Consider the following 20,140-nt stretch of genomic DNA (forward strand, 5'->3'; position numbering starts at 1 on the left):
GGTGGCCGGGACTCTTCTCCAGGCCCGGTCTGTAATGATTGTGATGTTGGTTCTCGGCAACCACTTACTTTTAACTTATAAATGACCGACCGTTGAAATCAGCTCACCTGTCTCTACGTTATTCTGCCGTTAGTATGGGCAGCATAAAGGTGATGACCTTCTTTAAAAGTTTTTTTCTGAGAATTTTCTACTGATGGCTTAACCTCTGGATAGGTCATCAGTATCTGATCGGTGGGGATCCGACATCTGGGACACCCCCCCCCCCCGGATCAGCTGTTTGAGAAGGCACTGTCATTCGAAATAGTGCCGCGGCCTTCTCCCTGCTCACCAAGCACAGCGTCCATTTGCTAGTGGCTGTGCTTGGTATCGTAGCTCAGCCCTATTCACTTCAATGAGGATGAGCTGCATCTAGGCCACAATGAACATGTCCTGAAATGGCTTAGACTAAACTGACAGAAGGCTGCAAATGCTGGTGCCTTCTCAAATAGCTAATTGGCGGGGGTCCCGGATGCCAGACCCCCACGGATCAGATACTGATGACCTATACAGAGGACAGGTCATCAGTAGTAAAGTAAAAAAAAAACTTATTTAGGAAGCAAATAAACAATAAAAAGATTTGGCGCAATGGTGTTCATAGGCTTTAGGGCTAGTGGTTGTAGTTTTGCCAGAAACCTATATACCCCAGAAACCACTCAAAGGGGTTTTCCAGAACTTAGATATTCATGACCCGACTTCAGGATAGGTCATCAATATCAGCTCGATGGAGTTTGACTCCCGGCTTCTCTACCAATCAGCTCTTTTGGGCATGTGCCCGCGCCACAAACTATACAGTGGACGGAGCTGAAAACGGAATGTACTGTCCCCTCTGTAGTGACCATGTCGGGGTGCTGCAGATCGTATTCTGGCACCTGAAACTATACAGTACATGGAGCCTTCCTTCCACCCTATAGTTTCCAGCACCGGTGGCTGACCCCCACTGATCTTATATTGATGACCTATCCTGAGGATAGGTTGTGGGATGCCCCTTTTAATAGCATTTGTTTAGTAGATAATGGGTTGTCTTACTTGCAAAAGGCATTTATCATGTAGGCAAAGTTAATACAAGGCACTGTAGACCGCAGATCATAATTAGCAGGCGAACTTTCAGGTATCACTGGGATCATGCTTTGATTATTCCAATTAAAGGGGTTTTCCCACTTCCACAGATGGCATTTATCATGAAGAAAAAGTTATAACCAGGCACTTACTAATGTACTGCGATTGTCCATATTGCCTCCTTTGCCGTCTTGATTCATTTTTCCATCACATTATACACTGCTCGTTTCCAGGGGTTACGACCACCCCTGCAGCGCAGATATGAGGTGGTCGGGATGGGAGCTGGATGCCTATGGACGCTCACAGTTCCTGCTGCTACAGAGGCTGGAGCGTTTTCCTGCAGTGTGCAAGCACGTCCACCACTGCTGGATTGCAGGGTGGTCGTAATCCCTGGAAACGAGCAGTGTGTAATGTGATGGAAGCATGAATCAAACCAGCAAAGGAGGCAGTGTCACAATACATTAGTAAGTGCCTTGTATTAACTTCCTCTACATGATAAATGGCATTTGCTGTAAACTCAGAACACTGGTATTATGTGTAGTCTACACTCTAAAGAAAATTATTTTATTTGTAGGCTTATTATAATTTAACATTTTTCATTAATGTCATCTTCTGAAAGTTCACAGTTTCCTTATTATCTTCATTTTGCAGTCATTGTACTTAATTGGCCTTAATATATTTAATGTTAAATAATGGAAAGGTTATGCAGGGGAAGTACAATGTTAATTAAATCCTCGCGGGTCACAAAGCTGATTAACGCTTAATCTGGAACCTTTGTGAGAAGGGTATGAATTTTTCATCAGGATAAAATAGGTAGACTACATTGTATAGTGTACGGTTTATTCAGGCTTTTTCATATCGGTCTGTCTATGGAAATCTCAATAAAACCCTGGATGCTGGGGAGGAGGCTATTACAAATGAGTGTCCAGAGGGAGCCCAAAATACGGGTGAGACCGACGCCTTGTCCGGGCTCTGACAGCAGAACGATGCTTCTAGTGATGGGTGTGGCAGGTCTCTACAATTTCTACACAGCAGAATTCCCGAGAGACCCCTGGGCTCTGGGAAATGCCCACCTTATTGTCTCTTGCTCACTATTTGAGGCTTGATTCTTTAGGACCTGCAGGATGAGGTGTTGCGAGAGAACGCTAACTTGCAGAATCTTCAAGCTCAGAAGCTGGAGATAGAAGAGGTCCTGGCCGGGCTCGATGAACAAAAAGCAACACTGGAGAGCCAACTACAGGAGCTGCGGCTGCAGTGTGCAGAGGAGACCAAGCTGGTATGTTCCTTGTGAAGTCATATGATGTCTAGTTTTCCAAGACTTCCTCTGGATAGGTCATTAATATCTGATCGGTGGGGTCTGACACCCAGGACCTCCACTGATAAGCTGTTTAAGAAGGCAATTGCGGCCTTCTCTGAGCTTAGTCAAGGCCATGTGATGTCACCTTAAAGGGGTTCTCCGGGAATTAAGAAAATGAAAATACTTAAATATTACTTAATTATAAATATATTCCCAAATATCTTACATTAGTTGTAATGGCTTGTTTTGTATGGGGAGCAATGATTAGGAAAAACAAAATGGCCGCTGTCCTATTAGTGCACACAAAGGCTGTCCTAATCAGACAGGAGGACAAGTTACTTCACAACACTGAGCTAAAGGGCTGCCTCATCCTCCTCTCTGCTCTACTTGTCAGGGATTATGATCCTGAATACAGTTTAATATAGTCATCAGCTGAATCTCTGTTGGAAAGGAGTTCATGAGCAGATGTGGCTAATGAGCAGCAGCTCTTGTGTGCAGTCTTCATTACCACAGTCTGTCCTGTCCGTCCTCTCTGTACTTCATGTCTCCTCGTGAACTCCATTCCTTCAGAGATTCAGCTGAAGATATTCTCATCTGTATTCAGGATCATAATCCCTGACCAGTAGTAGAGGAGGATGAGGCAGCTCTTTACCTCAGTGCTCTGAAGTAACTTGTCCTCCTGTCTGATTAGAACAGGCTTTGTGTGCACTAATAGGACAGCGGCCATTTTGTTTCTCTTTGACAAAACGAGCCATTATAACTAATGAAAGGTATTTGGGAATATATTTATAATAAAGTAATAGTTATGTATTTTCATTTTCTTAATTCCCGGAGAACCCCTTTAATCAGTTACATTACCTAGGCGCAGCTCAGCCCCATTGAAGTGAAGGTGGCCTATGCAGAGGATAAATCAACAGTTTCAAAATCTCAGAAAACCCTTTTAATCTCTAAGTTTTGTTTGGTGCCAGGTGGATCTGTCCCAGCAGTAGTTTCTGTAGTACCTCTCCCTATAGTCAGGACCGTAGATTATAATTAGCAGGCAAACTTTCAGGTATCACTGGGATCATGCTTTGATTATTCCATTATTAAAGGTATTGTCTCACTTCAGCAGATGGCATTTATCATGTAGAGAAAGTTATTACAAGGCACTTACTAATGTATTGTGATTGTCCATATTGCTTCCTTTGCTGGCTGTAATAATTTTTCCATCACATTATACACTGTTAGTGGTTATGACCACCCTGCAATCCATCAATGGTGGTCGTGCTTGCACACTATAGGAAAAAACGCTAGCCTGTGTGGGCTCCTACAGTCCTGGCCACCAGAGGCCGACACTTTTTCCTTTAGTGTGCAAGCTCGACCACCGCTGCTGGATTTCAGGGTGGTCTTAACCGTAGTAACGAGCAGTGTATAATGAGATGGAAAAATGAATCCAGCCAGCAAAGGAGGCAATATGGACAATCACAATACATTAGTAAGTGTATTGTATTGACTTTGTCTACATAAAAAAATGTGTCTTGCTGAAGTGAGAGAACTCCTTTAATGCTTTCTTCCCACAGATAATATATTCTTGTTTTAGGCTGGTAGCACATGCAAGCTCTGTTTTTCCCAATCACAAGTAAGATCGCCTACAATGGAAGATCTTACTCGCTATATGAAGCCATTTTGATTATTCTCTGAATCGGCATGTGTTGGATATCTGGGTTAGCCTCAAAGCTACAATGCTAAGCACGCGGAGCCCCTTATGCTATGGCTGTCCTTTTGTAGATACGTCACTAAAGCTACATGAAGACTAAAAATCTGCCACTTACATTGACATCTTTATAATTAGAAGGTTGTCATACAGAACGTTAGTGGTCGATATGGGACAGCGTTTTAGAGAGGTGTTCCCAACCCCATAACAGCCGTTCATAGATGAGATCGGCCAACCCGTCGTATGCAGTTGAAGCCTTCTAGTACGAGCCATCTCAGCATTTGAATCACTTTATATCGGAAGGGTATGATTTAGACTAGGACCGAGGTATCCCAAGGCTGGGGGTCGCTCTTTTCAGGGCGAGTGCTCTGACACACAGCCACTAGACTCTTCCCTGACCTGAGACTAGGGTCCGAAAGAGAGAAAATACAGTGTCGTAGCTGAGCCGCCCGTTATATTGACCCCCGCCTCAAACAAGAAAAGTAGACCTAGTGACCCAATTCCTATTAAGTGACTTATTTTTATCATTACCTTACCAATTTTAGGAGAATCTTAATAAAAGTTATATTTTATTATTACACATTTTTTTGCTAAGGCCCACTCGGATCATGAATAATGACCCGTCATATGCTGCAGCAAAAGGTAGTTGGGATTACGGAAAAAACTGTCGAGCGGTCTGTGCTACGCCGTTTCTTTAACTCCCATTCACGTCTGTTGGAACTACCTTTTTCCAAGGGGGTTGTCTCATCTGAGACACCAGGATATGCCACCTATGTCGGATAGAGACCTCTGGGACCCCTACCTGGGCCCCAGAAAGTGAAGGAGAGTGCACTGTGCATGCGCAGACTGCTGTCCATTCATTTTTCTGGGAGATCTGAAAATAGCCGACTATTTTCGGAAGACCCATAGAAGTGAATGGAGAGTGCCCCGTGCAAATGCGTCCACCACTCCATTCACTTCTAGCGATTATGCCACCAATGTCTCAGGTGAGACAACCCCTTTAAGCTCTGAATAACAATCTTGTGCTGAATTTGTGTCAACATGGATCCTCTAAAATCCAGATTTTGATTTCTAACTCAACTGTGCTTTCCCATCGTCTCCACAAATTAATCCCTCTCACCCATCTATCCAGATCTCTTTATTGCAAACGGAGGTATCCAGCCAGGAGACGCAGATTTCCAGCTATGAAGAGGAAGTGAGCATGGCCAAGGAGGAACTGAACAGACTGCAGGAGGAGACTGCACAGCTGGAGGAGAAGCTGGAGCAAGGGAAGGAACGTCTCACACCCCTGGAGCACCAGCTGCTCGAATGCAAGGAAGAGCTACGCTTAGTAAGAGACTTCCCAGCAGTCGCGCTGTGGGAAATGGGGTTACATCTGCAGCATTTTTGCTGCCTTGGAATTTGGACATACTATTTTAATCTCCAATAATTTAATAATTTGTCATATCCGTATTAATCCTGACGGGCTTGTCCAGTAAGCACAAGCTCTGTTCTCCTCTGCATGGCCGATGCTCCCACATTAGGGATTTTATCCAGTAGATCAGGGATCAGCAACCTTCGGCACTCCAGCTGCTGTGAAACTACAACTCCCAGCATGCACACTTTCTTGGCTGTTGTTGTAACTGTGTTGTAGTTTCAGAACAGCTGGAGTGCCGGAGGTTGCTGATCCCTGCAGCAGATCATTGGCTAGTGAGACTGCGTATACAGTATGGGTGTTAGTGGGGCCTATTTGTTGTTTATCTTTTTATTGAAAATGATATTTTTATAAAAAAATTTCCCCTGATGAAATCACAGTATTTTGTTTATAGGTCTTAGTCAGTGCTTGCTGTGTTTACTGTGTACACTTGAGGTAGGATTTGCTGACATATCCATTTGATGCCGCCAGCATATGCCACTGTATAGCCATATAGTGGCATATGTTGGCCATAGGATACAGTTTTTTTGTTTTGTTTTTAAGCATAATGCACGGTATACATTTCGGGCAGGATGCCTGTGTTTGGAATAGCAGGTATGGCAGATGTTTCTTTGGAAAGGTTCACAGAAAGAATGACGGGGGAAATAGGTGCAGTTTTGTAGGCGATAGGGGGGTTGGTGTTTTGGAGAACATCAAACTGGCTGAGTTGGGTGGGAGTTTGGCTATTCTTTTGCTTTTTTTAACCCTGTATAAAATATATAGTTGTGCAATGAAACATTGAGGATATCCGTTCATGATGCGCTTTACCTTTAGCTATGAGAATCTCCAGTTTCTTATGTATTTCTTTATAACAGTCTCTTTGTCTCATTCCAAGGCCAAACTTCAAGATGTCAAGCCTACTGAGAACCATGTAAATGATCAGTTTCATATCAACTGGCGTCACCACTTAGACCTGCCAGTGGTCAATGGCACAGGAGATCATTCCAGTCTGAGTAACAGCAGCAGCGAGCCAGCAAATCTTCATGAAACGACCGAGTACGAAAGCTTAGCCCAGCCGGAAAATCATAGCCAAAGTTCCCCGGTTCGTGTACGATGTGCATTGTGTAATATGTGATTTGTTATGGTTATCTGTGTAATGCTGTCCCCATATAGTCCTGCTGTGTGCTGAAAATGAATCTTCACCATCTACATTGGCGTTATAGGTGAGAAGCAGTCCAGAAATCACCCATACCTCAGGGAGCGAGGGGGAAGAAAAAGACGAGGCTCCCAGTGTGCCAGCCCCAGCCGAACAGGTATGGAGCTTGGATGTCTTGGGCTTCGATTTGGACCATAAGTTGGCCTGTAATGGTTATAAAGCAGTGCTCTCTAGCGTGTAGCCCTCAAGCTGTTTTAAAACTACAACTCCCAGCATGCCAGGTTCAGGTGTTATGCTGGAATTTGTAGTTTTGTAAAAGCAGGGCACATACAGCTTGTAGACCAGCATTACCAATAAAAAAAATCTAATTGGTGTTGGTATTGGCAAATTTCAGCGACAGAACTTCATCCTAAGGCTAGGGCTACACGACGACATGTCGCGCAACAAATTTTATAATGATAGTCTATGGTGTCACACTGCAACATGCGACATGACAGTTGCAAAAAATCCATCCAAGATGGATCTTTCTGCGACTGTCGCAGTGTGACACCATAGACTATCATTATAAAATTTGTTGTGTAACATCAATGGGCGACACATGTAGCAGTGTAGTTGTGCCCTATGTGTCGCGCAACTTATTGTCGACCTGTAGCCCTAGCCTAAGGCTGCGTTCACACGGGCGAGATTTCCGCGCGGGTGCAATGCAGTAGGTGAACGCATTGCACCTGCACTGAATCCTGACCCATTCATTTCAATGGGGCTGTGCACATGAGCGGTTTTTTTCATGCATCACTTCTGCAATGCTTTAAAATCGCAGCATGTTCTATATTCTGCGTTTTTCACACAGCCCTGGCTCCATAGAAGTGAATGGGGCTGCGTTACTAACGCATTGCATCTGCAAGCAAGTGCGGATGCAATGCGTTTTTCACTGATGGTTGCTAGGAGAAGTTGTTTGTAAACCTTCAGTTTTTTATCACGCGTGTGAAAAACGCATCAAAACGCATTGCACCCGCGCAGAAAAAACTGAACAACTAAACGCAATTGCAGACAAAACTGACTGAACTTGCTTGCAAAATGGTGCGAGTTTAACTGAACGCACCCTGAACGCATCCGGACCTAATCTGTCACGCTCGTGTGAACTCAGCCTAAGACCCTGGGATTTAACGAGGTTGTGTCACTCCAGCAAATGGCATTTATTATGTAGATAAAGTTATTACAAGGCACTTACTAATGTATTGTGATTGTCCATATTGCCTTCTTTGTTGGCGGGATTCATGTTTTTGGTTGTGGGCACCACTGCAGCACAGATACGAGGTGTCCGGGACATAGGGCTGCTGCCCATTCGTGTCTATGCACGTTCCCACCGTCCCAGCCACCAGAGCGGCCAGTACTTTTTTCTTATAGTGTGCAAGCCCGACCACTGAATTTTTAATGCTGTTTTTAATCCTCACAACATGTAGCGTACCCAAGGGAGAGAAACGTAAATTATTCAGCTGTGTTGTCTTTATTTTAGGAAGTTACTTTCCACGTGGATCCCTTTGAAGTGCAGCAAAGTGCACCTGCCGCACAGCCTGCCCCGGAAGCAGGGCTGGACTTCTTCCAAAATGACCCTTTTGTTGGAAGTGAGTTGTTTTTCCTCATTCTGAGGCTTATATTCTGTTAGCATCTAAATTTAGATTTTTAAACTTGCAAATGTGTTAATGGATCGGAAAGAGAATATGTACAATGGGACGAGACCACAACGTGATGACCACCCACAGTATTTACTGGCTTCTGAGATGATGTTTCCGAAGATCTCTGGATAATGCCATAAAGGGTTCTAGAAACAAGGAAAATGTTTCCACACTCGTTGTTGCAGACGGTTTGTAAGCATGGTGACATCACTGAAGAAGAGAATTGCCACTAAAATAAAAGCTTACATTCCTGAGATCCCCCCAGACCTCCCCACACCATCAGCTGTTGGGGGACAGTTGGCATTGTAAGATCATGAGGAGATCTTTGCTCGATCCCCATCCTGATAGATCCATTCAGCTTTCCTGTCTATCACTAGCTGATGAACTAGCTTACCCTTCGGAAATGACATAACATCTGTCGTGATCCTTATTTACTAATGAGGGATCTCTCCGTATTTCTCTGCAGGTGATCCCTTTAAAGATGATCCATTTGGCAAAACAGGTGAGTTGTTTGTGTTGTACATTATGATATTACGTTGGTCACAGGAGCTATAGATACAGATATAAAGCACACCCCACAGATGTGAGCAGCATATAAATGTTCCATTCAAAGACTCCCTGATGTTGCTATGCACGACTGACCTAGAATGTAAAACTGCAAATCCCTGCTCTTACGTCACGCTTAGGCCCTGCTTTTGTCATGGGTATATGTTAGGAGTATTCCCCAATGTATGCCCCTGTATACACACAGAGTAACTTGCATACTCCATTGACTTCCATTGTGAATTTAAAAAAGTATACCGTGTCTTATGCATTTATTACTGTATTCCTCTGCGTAGGAAGGCCTAGCAGATTATGTTTTCCTATTCAGTGAAACAATACATGCCAGAGATCTCTCTTTTGGCATGTGCTGGGTGGATGGAGCCCTATGAATATGTTTACAACGTGCACTAGGAGTATTCCCAGTCATATATGCCGAAGTGTAGTAAAAATGAGAGTTGACCACTGCTTTAGGTGTTTTTATATTACTGATTGCATCATGGAGAATGTCCACAGATAATGATCTTGTGTCGCTTTATTTGCAGATCCATTTGGAGGAGATCCTTTTAAAGACTCTGATCCTTTTGCCTCTGATGTGTTCTTTAAACAGTCTCCAGCAGATCTGTTCTCGTTGTCAAAAGCAGATCCGTTTTCTTCTACAAGTGCAGACTCTTTACCATCTGCAAAAGCTGAAAAATCGGATCCATTCACCTCTTCAAAAGTTGAAGAGGCAGATCCGTTCATATCCTCAAAATCTGACCCATTCTCCTCCTCCAAAGCCGATCCCTTTTCCGAGGATCCATTTACATCTTTCAAAGCAGATCCTTTTTCTGCCCCGTTATCAGACAGCAGCTTGCCCTCGGTACGTGCTTCGAAATGGCTCTCTGCTTTCATACTGCGCTTTGCAGTGCCCACTTCATTGTCCATTAGGTATATGCCAGGAAAGCATCCGGTGAAAATGTATCCATAGGCCACTATTCACCTTAAAGGGGTTGTCTGGCTTTAGAGCCGACAACCCCTTTGGTCTGGGCCTGTGTCCCTAAACTTAAAAAAAAAACCGCTGGGTCCCGTCACCGCTGCCGCCATTCAGAGGGTTGAACAGTGCATCAGTGCTGTTCACAGGTCTCGACCAAACGGGTTGTTATCTCCAAGGCCGGACAACCCTTTTTTATAGGTCCAGTTTAGTATATTACAATGGCTTTCCATGCAACACAGCGCAGGAATAATGCACAGTCTATAGGTCAGACTTCTGAGATGATTATCATGGTATAAGGCAGGGATCCTCAACCTCTGGCCCTCCAGCTGTTGTAAAACTACAACTCCCACCATGCCCTTCTGTAGGCTGATAGCTGTAGGCTGTCTGGGAATGATGGGAGCTGTAGTTTTGCAACAGCTGGAGGGCTGCAAGTTGAGCATGCCTGGTATAAGGCATTGTGCAAACTGCGGCTCTCCAGCTGTTTTAAAACTACAAATCCCATCATGCCCTGCTGTAGGATGATAGCTGTAGGCAGACTGGGCATGATGGGATTTGTAGTTTTACAACAGCTGGAGAGCCGCAGTTTGCCCATCCCTGGTATAAGGCATTGTGCAAACTGTACTTTGCATTTTCTCTCAACTACTCTAGTGCAGAGAGAGCATTATAGATTAGGGAATTGAGAACGCCTCTTTTGCCTCTATTCCAGTTACTACTATGTGATTTCTTGGTTGTGGTAGCAGAAATGTTAGAAGAGTTTAGCAAAATCAATGCAACACATCCTCCGATGGAAAGAGTGGGGTGGTAAATTATCCATGCTTGTGGCAGAAAGTTACTTGACTTCTCTTTGCAGTATGTAGTACAAAAGCACCTTGTAAAGCTGACATTCACAGAGCTGATGTCGTATGACTGTGGAGGGCCAATCACTACAGTGACACTTCATCCACGGTGACATCACATGGGTGTGATTTGCCTCTGTGGACATCAAGTTGTTACCTTCACCTGTAGATAGTGAAGTCTAGGGAGCAGAGGTTCCATCTGTTGGCAGCAATGAGTTTAGTCCCATAGACATAATGGTGATTATTCCTCTTCCAGTTTCTTTATTAAATGTTACGGTTATACATGTGACTAGCCTTACAGGGCATCTGTCAGCAGATTTGTACCTATGAAACTGGCAGCTGAAGGCATCCATGTTAATGATAGGCTGGTCCTACATTGCTGAGAAAAAAAGGGCCTCTAGGAGGCCGTTACACCTAGAGGCTGTGCTCTCTTTTGCAACTGCTGCGCCCCCTGCACTTTGATTGACAGGGCCAGGTAGTGTAACTGTGATCACACCTAGCCCTGACTTCTCTTAAAGTCATTGAAGTGGAGAGGGCACAGCAGTTGAATAAAGAGCAGAGCCTCTAGGTGTAACGGTAACGCCCCCGTTGCTCCTAGAGACTCGTTTGCATGTATTAAAACTTTGTTTGTCTCAGCAATGCGGACACATATGAACTTGGGACCAACACAGCCGCCTTCAGCTGCCAAGTGCACGTGTAACAGGTCAGCCAGTGTTATAGGTGCAAAACTGCTGACAGATGTCCTTTACGCTGCCCAAAGACTGTAGATGGCTGACTGCCAAATAACGTTTCCTTTTGACCCATATACACATGTATGCAATGCCATATATGTTATCAATAAGGCAAGGGAGTAATATGCTGCCAGGCTCCTGTGATCTCCCATGACAACAAATAGGATGGTCATGGTGAAATTCAACAGCCTTGATTATTCTTCCCCCCAACATTTGCTTTTAGGGTACTTTCACACTTGCGTTTTTCTTTTCCGGCATAGAGTTCCGTCCTAGTGCATTCTGAATGGAGAGAAATCCGTTCAGGATGCATCAGGATGTCTTCAGTTCAGTCTTTTTGATGTTTTAGGACGGAGAAAATACTGCAGCAAAAATGTGAAAAAAAAATTGAGACTGATCCGTTTGTCCGTACGACAAAAGGACAGACTGATTGCAATGCATTTGTGAGACTGATCCGCATCTGGATCCATCTACAAATGCTGTCTGTTTGCATGCAGATTGCCTGATCCAGCAGGCAGTTCCGGCTACGGAACTGCTTGCCGGATCACTCTGCCGCAGGTGTGAAAGTAGCCTTAGGGAAGAGCCACGACACAAGTGTATGCAACAACCAGTGCTAGCTGGTCCTGGCAAAGTCGAGGGGTTCAGCCGACTTTCAACCAATGTGTATGGCCTTACTTAGCTCTGGGATACAGTCGCACTGAGGTCATTATCATTCATGTTGTTTAGGGACTGGTCTTTCTTCTTTCCTGTAATAATGGTGCATACAGCTTGCAGTTTTCTTTCTGCTAACATGTATTGTTTTGTTGTAGAATAAAGATTTGAAGGCCAGTGACCCCTTCGCTCCTGGTGGTGGTACTTTTGTCCCAGCAACCAGTGAAACTGGTAAGCAATTATAGAAGACAATGTATTAGTGGTTACTCTTTCCCTGCATTCAGTCTACACCAGACCTAGAGAAATCCCAGTAGCCAGGTTGTCAACAACCCTAGAAATATTCTGCATCTAAGGCCTATTTCAGACAAGCGTGTCCTGTGCAGAAATCCCACTCCATGTAAGATCATGATTTCCCGTTATGGGTAGTGCTCGTTTCGCAGGAGTACACAGCATTATAATGATTTATAATGCTGTGTGCCTCTGCATGACCTTACTTCTACAGAATTATAATTAGATTATATCAGTATAACTAGATTTTTTTACTTACCGTAAAATCTGTTTCTCTTCCGTTCATTGGGGGACACAGGCTTGACCATGGAAACTCCAGCTAGAAGGAAAGAAAAAAGGAAAGAAAAAAAAACAGCAGACCTCCCCAACGCAGGGAGGTCTGCCTCCTACAGACACTAAGCTAAAACTGATTAGCTTAGTCCCTGTAGAAAGGGTATAGCTGAAGGGAGGCGCTCACACCTTTGTGCTTAGTGTCGCCTCCTAGTGGCAACAGCTATACCCATGGTCAAGCCTGTGTCCCCCAATGATACAGATGAGAAAATTCTTTAGACGTAAGGTCATGCAGAGACGCACAGCATTATAAATCAGTATAAGGCTGTGCGCTCCTGCAAAACAAGTACTGTCCATAGCGGGGGAATCATGCTTGCACATGGAGAGCGATTTCTGCACAGGACACCGTCAGCCGAAACTAGCCTAATATAGTTGTTTGTTTTTTACTATTCAAGGTCTTGTTGGCTGTAAAAAAAAAAAAAAAATTAAACTGGCTAGAATCAAAGAAGACCAATGTCCAATTTTTTAACTAACCATACATATTGCTTAATGTGACTTAGTATTTGCAATATATAATAGTAGTAGTAGTTTGTGATATTCAGTATTATACAAATTATGTATTAACAGGACATGATGACCCTTTTGCTTCAGTCTTTGGAAACGAGTCATTTGGTAGCGGTTTCGCTGACTTCAGTGCCCTTTCCAAGGTATTCTGATTCCAAATGTGTTTTTGATGTGTACCGTAGTTACTTTGGTTTGTTCTTTGATCCGGTTTTTCCTTTTCCATTTTCTAAATCGCCATCATGGGGGGGTCCCTAGCTTTGTATCCCCTTCTATGATCCAGAATGGAGAACTGTTGTGTAAGAGCAGCTCTTTATTCTTGCATCCGCCAGTCGACCTTGTATTACAGCGGCCATTGTCTGAGACGGCAAAGGTGTGTCCAGAAGTTTTTTTTAGACAACATATATTTTCCTAAATTGATCGAACATAATGCACCCAAATAGAAATGTCATTGCCATGGCAGGACTTCCAATTGATATTTTTCACCAGATATGTCGGCAATCAAGCATTGATTAGATCAGCCAGCTTCGGCAACCTAGGAGTGTGCAACGTCTGTGAGCAAATGTGCTGCAGGATACCACATGGAACCTGTGTACCTCCATGCCCAACCGTATGTCATCTTGTATCTAGGCAAGACGCGGCCCAACAGGGTCCTAGAGCCTCCTTTCAATTGTACAGTTTTGCCCAATAAACGTATCCTTATGCCCCGATATTGTAATCACTTACATATATCATCATTACATTCACACATAGAAAGTTTAATGCCATTCCATGACCAGCTTCACCCGCACCCTCTGTGTCCTTCTCCCATACCATGTAGATTGTCAGCCCTCGCGGGCAGGGCCCTCTCTCCTTCTGCACCAGTCTGTAACTCGTCTTGTTTATGCTTGGTGCAATTGTCTGTATTATGTGTGTGCACCGCTTATCATATGTGCACCGCTTATCATATGTACAGCGCCATGGAGTGAATGGCGCTTTAATAATAAATAATAATAATTCCACTTACTCCTCCTTGGTGCCGTTACATGGTGCATCATTTTTTTGTCAATGAGTGTATTTTGTTTCTACCTTTCAGCCTCCAAACAAGAACTGTTTTCTCATCCTCCTCTTTTCCCATTATACCTGCACATTTATTTAGGTAATGGAGGAGAGGAGGGTGAAATGCGGATCCCATGTCTTAAATGGTGGCTCTGTAAAATTGCTCTTCTCTTGTGCGGTTAGCTGATTTTATTTTATTTTTGTAACACATCAGAACAGCAGCGCGGACACATTTGAAGGCACACTGCCCCTAAACGAAAAAGAGACACTAAACATCATTAACACATTTGAAGCGGAGTCTTCTCAGACAGACACTCCACCTGCATTACCTCCGAAAACTGGAACTCCCACCCGACCATGTCCGCCCCCGCCAGGTTGGTATCCAAACCAAATTGTATGGTCTAGGTCAAGGATCTGTAACTTCCGGGACTCCACACTTTCTTGGCTGCTCTTGTAACTCCCATAAAATTGAAAGGATTTGGGGAGTTGTAGTTTCAAAACAGCTGGAGTGCTGGAGGTTGCTGATCCCTGGTCTAGATATTCTGTAAGTTTGCAAAGGACCATAGTAAACTGACACATCAAATCTGCTTTGGAGTCCCCGACATCCCCTACGCACAGTGACACTTCTGCTTGATTGTGTCATATCTCTCAGGGAAATAATTCCATAATTAAAGGAAAATGTTGTCATGTGGTGCCTGAAGAGAACTTTCAGGGGGGCTCCATAAGCTGGAACCCATAATTATTTTCCGAATGAAGGCGCCATAGCAGTTTTCGCATTGGCCACTGAGCCTCGTAATAGGCTGTCACATCCCAGCAGTAATCTCATTATCATCGCAGGCTGCATTACAGTGCCACCTCTATGTAGATAGCACAGGATCCCACATTTAAAGTAAGTGCTGGTCACATCTTATCTACTCCCCCTCCTTGCACAATGGCCTGAGTCCAGGTCCCTGAGTATGCCTGCAGCACACTGTCAAAGAATTCAAGGCGTTCTCTCTGCTGGTTCATATGTCCATAAAGCCGTTGTAAAATGCATCTCTAAATCTCAGCAGCTCATGCAATATTAGCCAACCCCATAATCATGTACAGAAAATAGAATTGAAAAACAAAAACTACAATCAGAAACCAAAAACAGGTTAGAAAACAAACAATTCTCATGTGAGTTACCATGTGAAGGTAATGAAGAAATAGCTCGTCATTGTCCTCTTCTGTGTAGACCAATAAAAACACAAAGCAAACACATCTGTATGTTGGATGCCACAGCGATGGCCCCATCCAGAGCTTCCTCAGGCGTATACCCTATGCGGTGCCACCTGCAGCTCCCGTGGTAGTTACGTAGATCTCCATCCAAAGTGGTTAAATATTCCCTGCAGGCAATCTTCTATATAATCAAAAGGGTTGATTACATGGCGCAGACAGATGCACTTTACTACTCTATTGGGAGTGTTTTTACATATAAAAATTCTGCAATGTTGCTGCCAGCGAGTGGGTGCGACATGTTTTATGAATTGCAAATCTCCAAAAATTCACAGTACTGATAGGAATGTCCTATACTGCTATTTCCATTTAGGCCAGAGGCCCTACTCTAAGCCAGAGGACTTGTTCAAGCAAGGAGACCCATTCCAGGCATTCAATCTCAGCTTCCCCAGTGAAGTGGAGTCTGACAACTTCATAGCCTTTAAAGGGACAGGCGAGGCCGGGAGTCATAGTAGCTTTAACACTGTAAGTACAAACTGAGCCCAGAAGCGGTCAAGACTGTAATCCTTCATCTCGAAGCGACTGTGTGTATATCCAGGGAGTGGGTGCAAGCATTGTGTGGTTCCTCTGTATTATATGAAACGTTCTGTATTTTATTGTTACTTACCTCTTGTATTGTTCTTTTACCAATTTGAAGTAAAAAAAAAAAATATTCCAATCCTGTCTTTTTTTTTGTTGATTCTTTTGCTTTGGTAAATTATTTTGCTTGCTAGCACGCGCAGTTTGAGCTTGCATTGTGCAGCCAAGACGTCAGGATTTCTGCGAGGTTATAGCTTTCAGCTTTGTGAGCAGTTAACTGAGCGGTGTACAGTACAGCAATGGAGAAAACAAGGCGGAAACAGTAGAACCCCTGGGGACGGTCTATGATTAATGGTCTGTTAATTCACTCCCCTGAATTATTTCTTTATCTCCCTTCAAACACCAGGATTTTTATATTGATGACCTATCCTCAAAATAGGCAATCAATATCTGATCGACAGGGGTCTGGCACCCCACCCTTAAGGTGGATTTACATGGCCCCAGTATCGAACAGATTATCAGGAACAAATGTTCCTGCGAACTCTCATTCCCGACAGTCTCACCGTGTAAAGGTGCTGCCGATCACCCGATCAGCGAGCAAATCCTGTCGTTCGTGCAGGCACGTCAATTATCGTTTGTGGGCAGCAGATCTTGCGGTCTACACGGCGTTCAGCTGCCCAGAAACAATGCAGCTTTATGGGGACGAGCGATCGCAATAGCCATTTTTCATACTGTGAAGGAGATCGCTGCATGTAAATGCAGCAGTCTCCTTCACTGAATGAACAGCTGACTGCTAGGAAGGAACGCTTCCTTTCCGACAATTGTCTGTACCTTGCATCGTGTAGACCTCCCTTTAGAGCATGCATGCTCAACCTGCGGCCCTCCAGCTGTTGTAAAACTACAACTCCCACAATGCCCTGCTGTGGGCTGATAGCTGTAGGCTGTTCAGGCATGCTGGGAGTTGTAGTTTTGCAACAGCTGGAGGGCTGCAGGTTGAGCATGCCTGCTTTAGAGGCTGGAAATATCTGCCAGAACTACAGAGCTCTGTCCACTGTGTAGTGGACATAACTGGTGACTGTAGCGCTGCTCCCATTCCCAAACTTTTGTGTTGATTACATTTATGATGTGTCCTTGTAATAGATGGAGGAAGTACTGTATCTGTTACAAAGCACCAAATCCCCTGATTGCTTTCACACAGCCGTACGTTTGCAATAAATCCCAATCTCTCAGTTTTCTGCCACCTCTAGGGTGGGTTTAGGAGCTTACTGTTCTTAGTAAAGGGGCTATCCCACAAATCATTTTCATACAAAGTTCTGACCTGCTGGTAATAGCTGTGTGTAAGTAATCTGCAGTGCTTCCAACTTAAAATAATAAAAATACTATTTTTATCATTTTTGGGTACCACGTGGTTCAGCTTATCTTTACTGCTGGGGTGGAGCTGTAGATAGAATCAGTCTCCTTCCCCCTCTGGCGGCAAGTCCCTTCTTACTTCCCCTACATGTAATCCTCTGCTATCTGAAGTTAAAGGGATTATCCAGGACTAGAAAACCATGGATGCTTTCTTCCAAAACCAGCAAACATACCTGTCCCAGGTTTTGTGTGGTATTACAACTCGGCCCCATTCTCTTCAATGGAGCTGAGCTGCAATACCAGGCAGAACACATGGACAGGGGTGGCGTTGTTTTTGGAATAAAGTGACCATGATTTTTGAATCCCGGACAACCCAATAGTTTCACTTCTACGCATAGCGAAGCCATATCATAAAGTAATTAATCTGCACAACATTTTGGACTCGGAGGCCAAATGATGTTGAAAGCTGCACTTTGAATTTACAGATGATTTCACAGAAATGATAAAAAAAAATCACCAGTAAATAGAATTTTTTGTGTCACCCTTTCCTGTCAGTTTCTTAACCCTACCATTCAGTCTCTAGGAGAGCATGGATGCCCAACCTACAGCCCTCCAGCTGTTGCAAAACTACAACTCCCAACATGCCCTTATATCTGTAGGCTGTCCGGGCATGCTGGGAGTTTCTAGTTTTGCAACAGCTGGAGGGCCGCAGGTTGGGCATCTGTGCCATAGAGCAACCATGCTAGCTCCTGCAAGCACGGTCATCCCGCTTTCCCAGATTGCTGCACTGCGGATCTTTCAACAGTTGTGAATCACAGAGCAGCGGTATTATCAGTCAGAGTTACCATTCAGAAGACCAGGAAAGGTAATTCTGCCCCTGGCGCAGCTGTAACGCTACCATAATGTGTTGCGCTCGCTCAAAAATTGCTAGTAAATGACCAAGTATGTTATAATAGAACATTCATTATGTTAGTTAAATGTGATCCTTCACACTCGAGACTCATTTATTAGATTCATTGTATTTTAAAGTGCAGTTCCAGTTGTCAGAGAGGCACGGGATTTTGCATGGTTGCCGAGGAAACCAGACCACCCGCTTTCCTAACTTACAGATTTCTGGCGGGGGACATGGCCTCTCGCATAACTGGATATTCGCTTAATTTTTCTTTAGAACCACATAGGTTTGAAAGTATTTTAGTAATCAGATTGTCATGATGGAAGATGTAAATGCTTGTATTCCTCATGGAATAATTCACCATTGTGCCGTTCCTCTGTTATCCCACCTAGAAATGTGGTGTTACTGGTCGGGGATGCATCCCTACACAACCTGTCACTATCCAATCAGTGCTGGGACACACTGCTTTAACAAAGGCAATGGTAGCACCCCATTTTTAATTGACTTGCAAGTTTTCAGCTGGAGTAACACAGGAATAGCGTAACACAGCGATGTAAGAGAATATTCTCCAGAATTTCAAGGGGTATTCACACATTTACTAAGATAGACGTGTCAGGAGAGGTGACAGGTGTTCTTTAAATCAAGCAAGTAACCAACCACTGCCCTAATACTCGTCGGTACATTCTGTGGCAGTAGCCTCCAAGGGCTAAATCTATGCTTGGGTCCCTCACTACAAAGTTTTCCCGTATACCAGCGATTGGACCCCCACTGATCTCAAGACACAGGAGGGTCCTGTACCCTTATCCTTACAGAGTGGTAATACTGATCTCCTAATATTGGCCTGTGCGACTGCAGGCTCTGCGCCTTCTGTGGTTACACCCATGTCAATTGGCGTAGCAGTTCATCACGTCTCTATCCCACCTACATGTGGCCTGTTGCCTCTCTAGTTGTGATGGTTTCCTATGCAAATCCTTTTCTACTGTCAGCGAGCGATAAGGAATGGTGAAGAAAATATAGCACAAGTCATAACTAATTACGACAGATCAGATATAGATTGATTTTTAAAGGAGTTTTCCGGGAGTATAGTATTGATGACCTACCCTTGGGATAGGTTATCAGTATCTGCTCTGTGGGGGTGCGACTCCCGGTAACCCGCTGATCAGCTGTGGTGAGTACTGCAGCCTCCTCACAGCATACCAAGCAAACGGCCATGCATTGTATAGCATCTGGTATTGCAGCCCAGGCCCATTCAATTGAGTGGTACTGAGCTGAGATTAGGCCATGTGAACGATGAAAATGGCATCATTGGCCTAGGAAGAGTCCACGCTACTCACCATAGAGCCACAGCCTCTGATGAGCATAGATGGCGGAAGTCAGACGCCCAATGAGGATAGCCCATCGATATTAAAGGGGTAATCCCATCTCAGACAATGGGGGCACATTGAGAACAGATCCCTGAAAGTTGTAGAGGGTGCACGGCGCATGCGCAGCCGCCCTCCATTTCTATAGGGCTTCCGAAAAAAGCCAAGCGCTGTGTTGGCTATTTCCTTCGGGCACATAGAAATGAATGGGAGCAGCATGCTTCCATTTACTTCTATTGGGAGAGCGCTTGGCGGTGGCCAGACCCCGGAAAACCCGGGGTCCTCCAGCCACCACTTTCCCCGCTCCATTCTGGGTTTAGGCGCGAGTCCCAGAGGTGGGACCCGCACCTATCCGACAATGGAGTTTTACCACAGAGTTTTACCACGACTTCAAAGTTTCCCTGGGGGTAAAATATATTGCAAGTAACTTTGCGAGGTCGCTCGCAACTTTCTCTCCCATAGGAAAAGCCTGACAGATGACGATCTGTCGCTGTGGAGCCCTTATGGTCAGTTCTCAAGCTTAGCCAATTGGACGTCCCTTACACTGCATCGGCCAATTGGGAAGA

The 20,140-nt window shown here is 44.4% G+C and overlaps 1 protein-coding gene across 3 annotated transcripts in view; it reads left to right on the plus strand.

Moving 5' to 3' along the window:
* EPS15 (epidermal growth factor receptor pathway substrate 15) overlaps positions 1-20,140 on the plus strand; it is an 89,277-nt gene that overhangs the window by 67,270 nt on the left and 1,867 nt on the right. For all 3 annotated transcript variants that reach the window (XM_044300439.1, XM_044300438.1, XM_044300442.1), the window contains 11 exons: positions 2,210-2,371; positions 5,218-5,415; positions 6,374-6,580; positions 6,702-6,791; positions 8,148-8,256; positions 8,774-8,809; positions 9,393-9,709; positions 12,197-12,269; positions 13,224-13,303; positions 14,410-14,569; positions 15,766-15,917. In XM_044300439.1, coding sequence (XP_044156374.1) covers positions 2,210-2,371; positions 5,218-5,415; positions 6,374-6,580; positions 6,702-6,791; positions 8,148-8,256; positions 8,774-8,809; positions 9,393-9,709; positions 12,197-12,269; positions 13,224-13,303; positions 14,410-14,569; positions 15,766-15,917 — 1,584 coding nt within the window. The remainder of the gene's footprint in view (positions 1-2,209; positions 2,372-5,217; positions 5,416-6,373; positions 6,581-6,701; positions 6,792-8,147; positions 8,257-8,773; positions 8,810-9,392; positions 9,710-12,196; positions 12,270-13,223; positions 13,304-14,409; positions 14,570-15,765; positions 15,918-20,140) is intronic.

The sequence above is a fragment of the Bufo gargarizans genome, chromosome 7 (genome assembly GCF_014858855.1).
Source record: "Bufo gargarizans isolate SCDJY-AF-19 chromosome 7, ASM1485885v1, whole genome shotgun sequence".
Classification (NCBI taxonomy): Eukaryota; Metazoa; Chordata; class Amphibia; order Anura; family Bufonidae; genus Bufo; species Bufo gargarizans.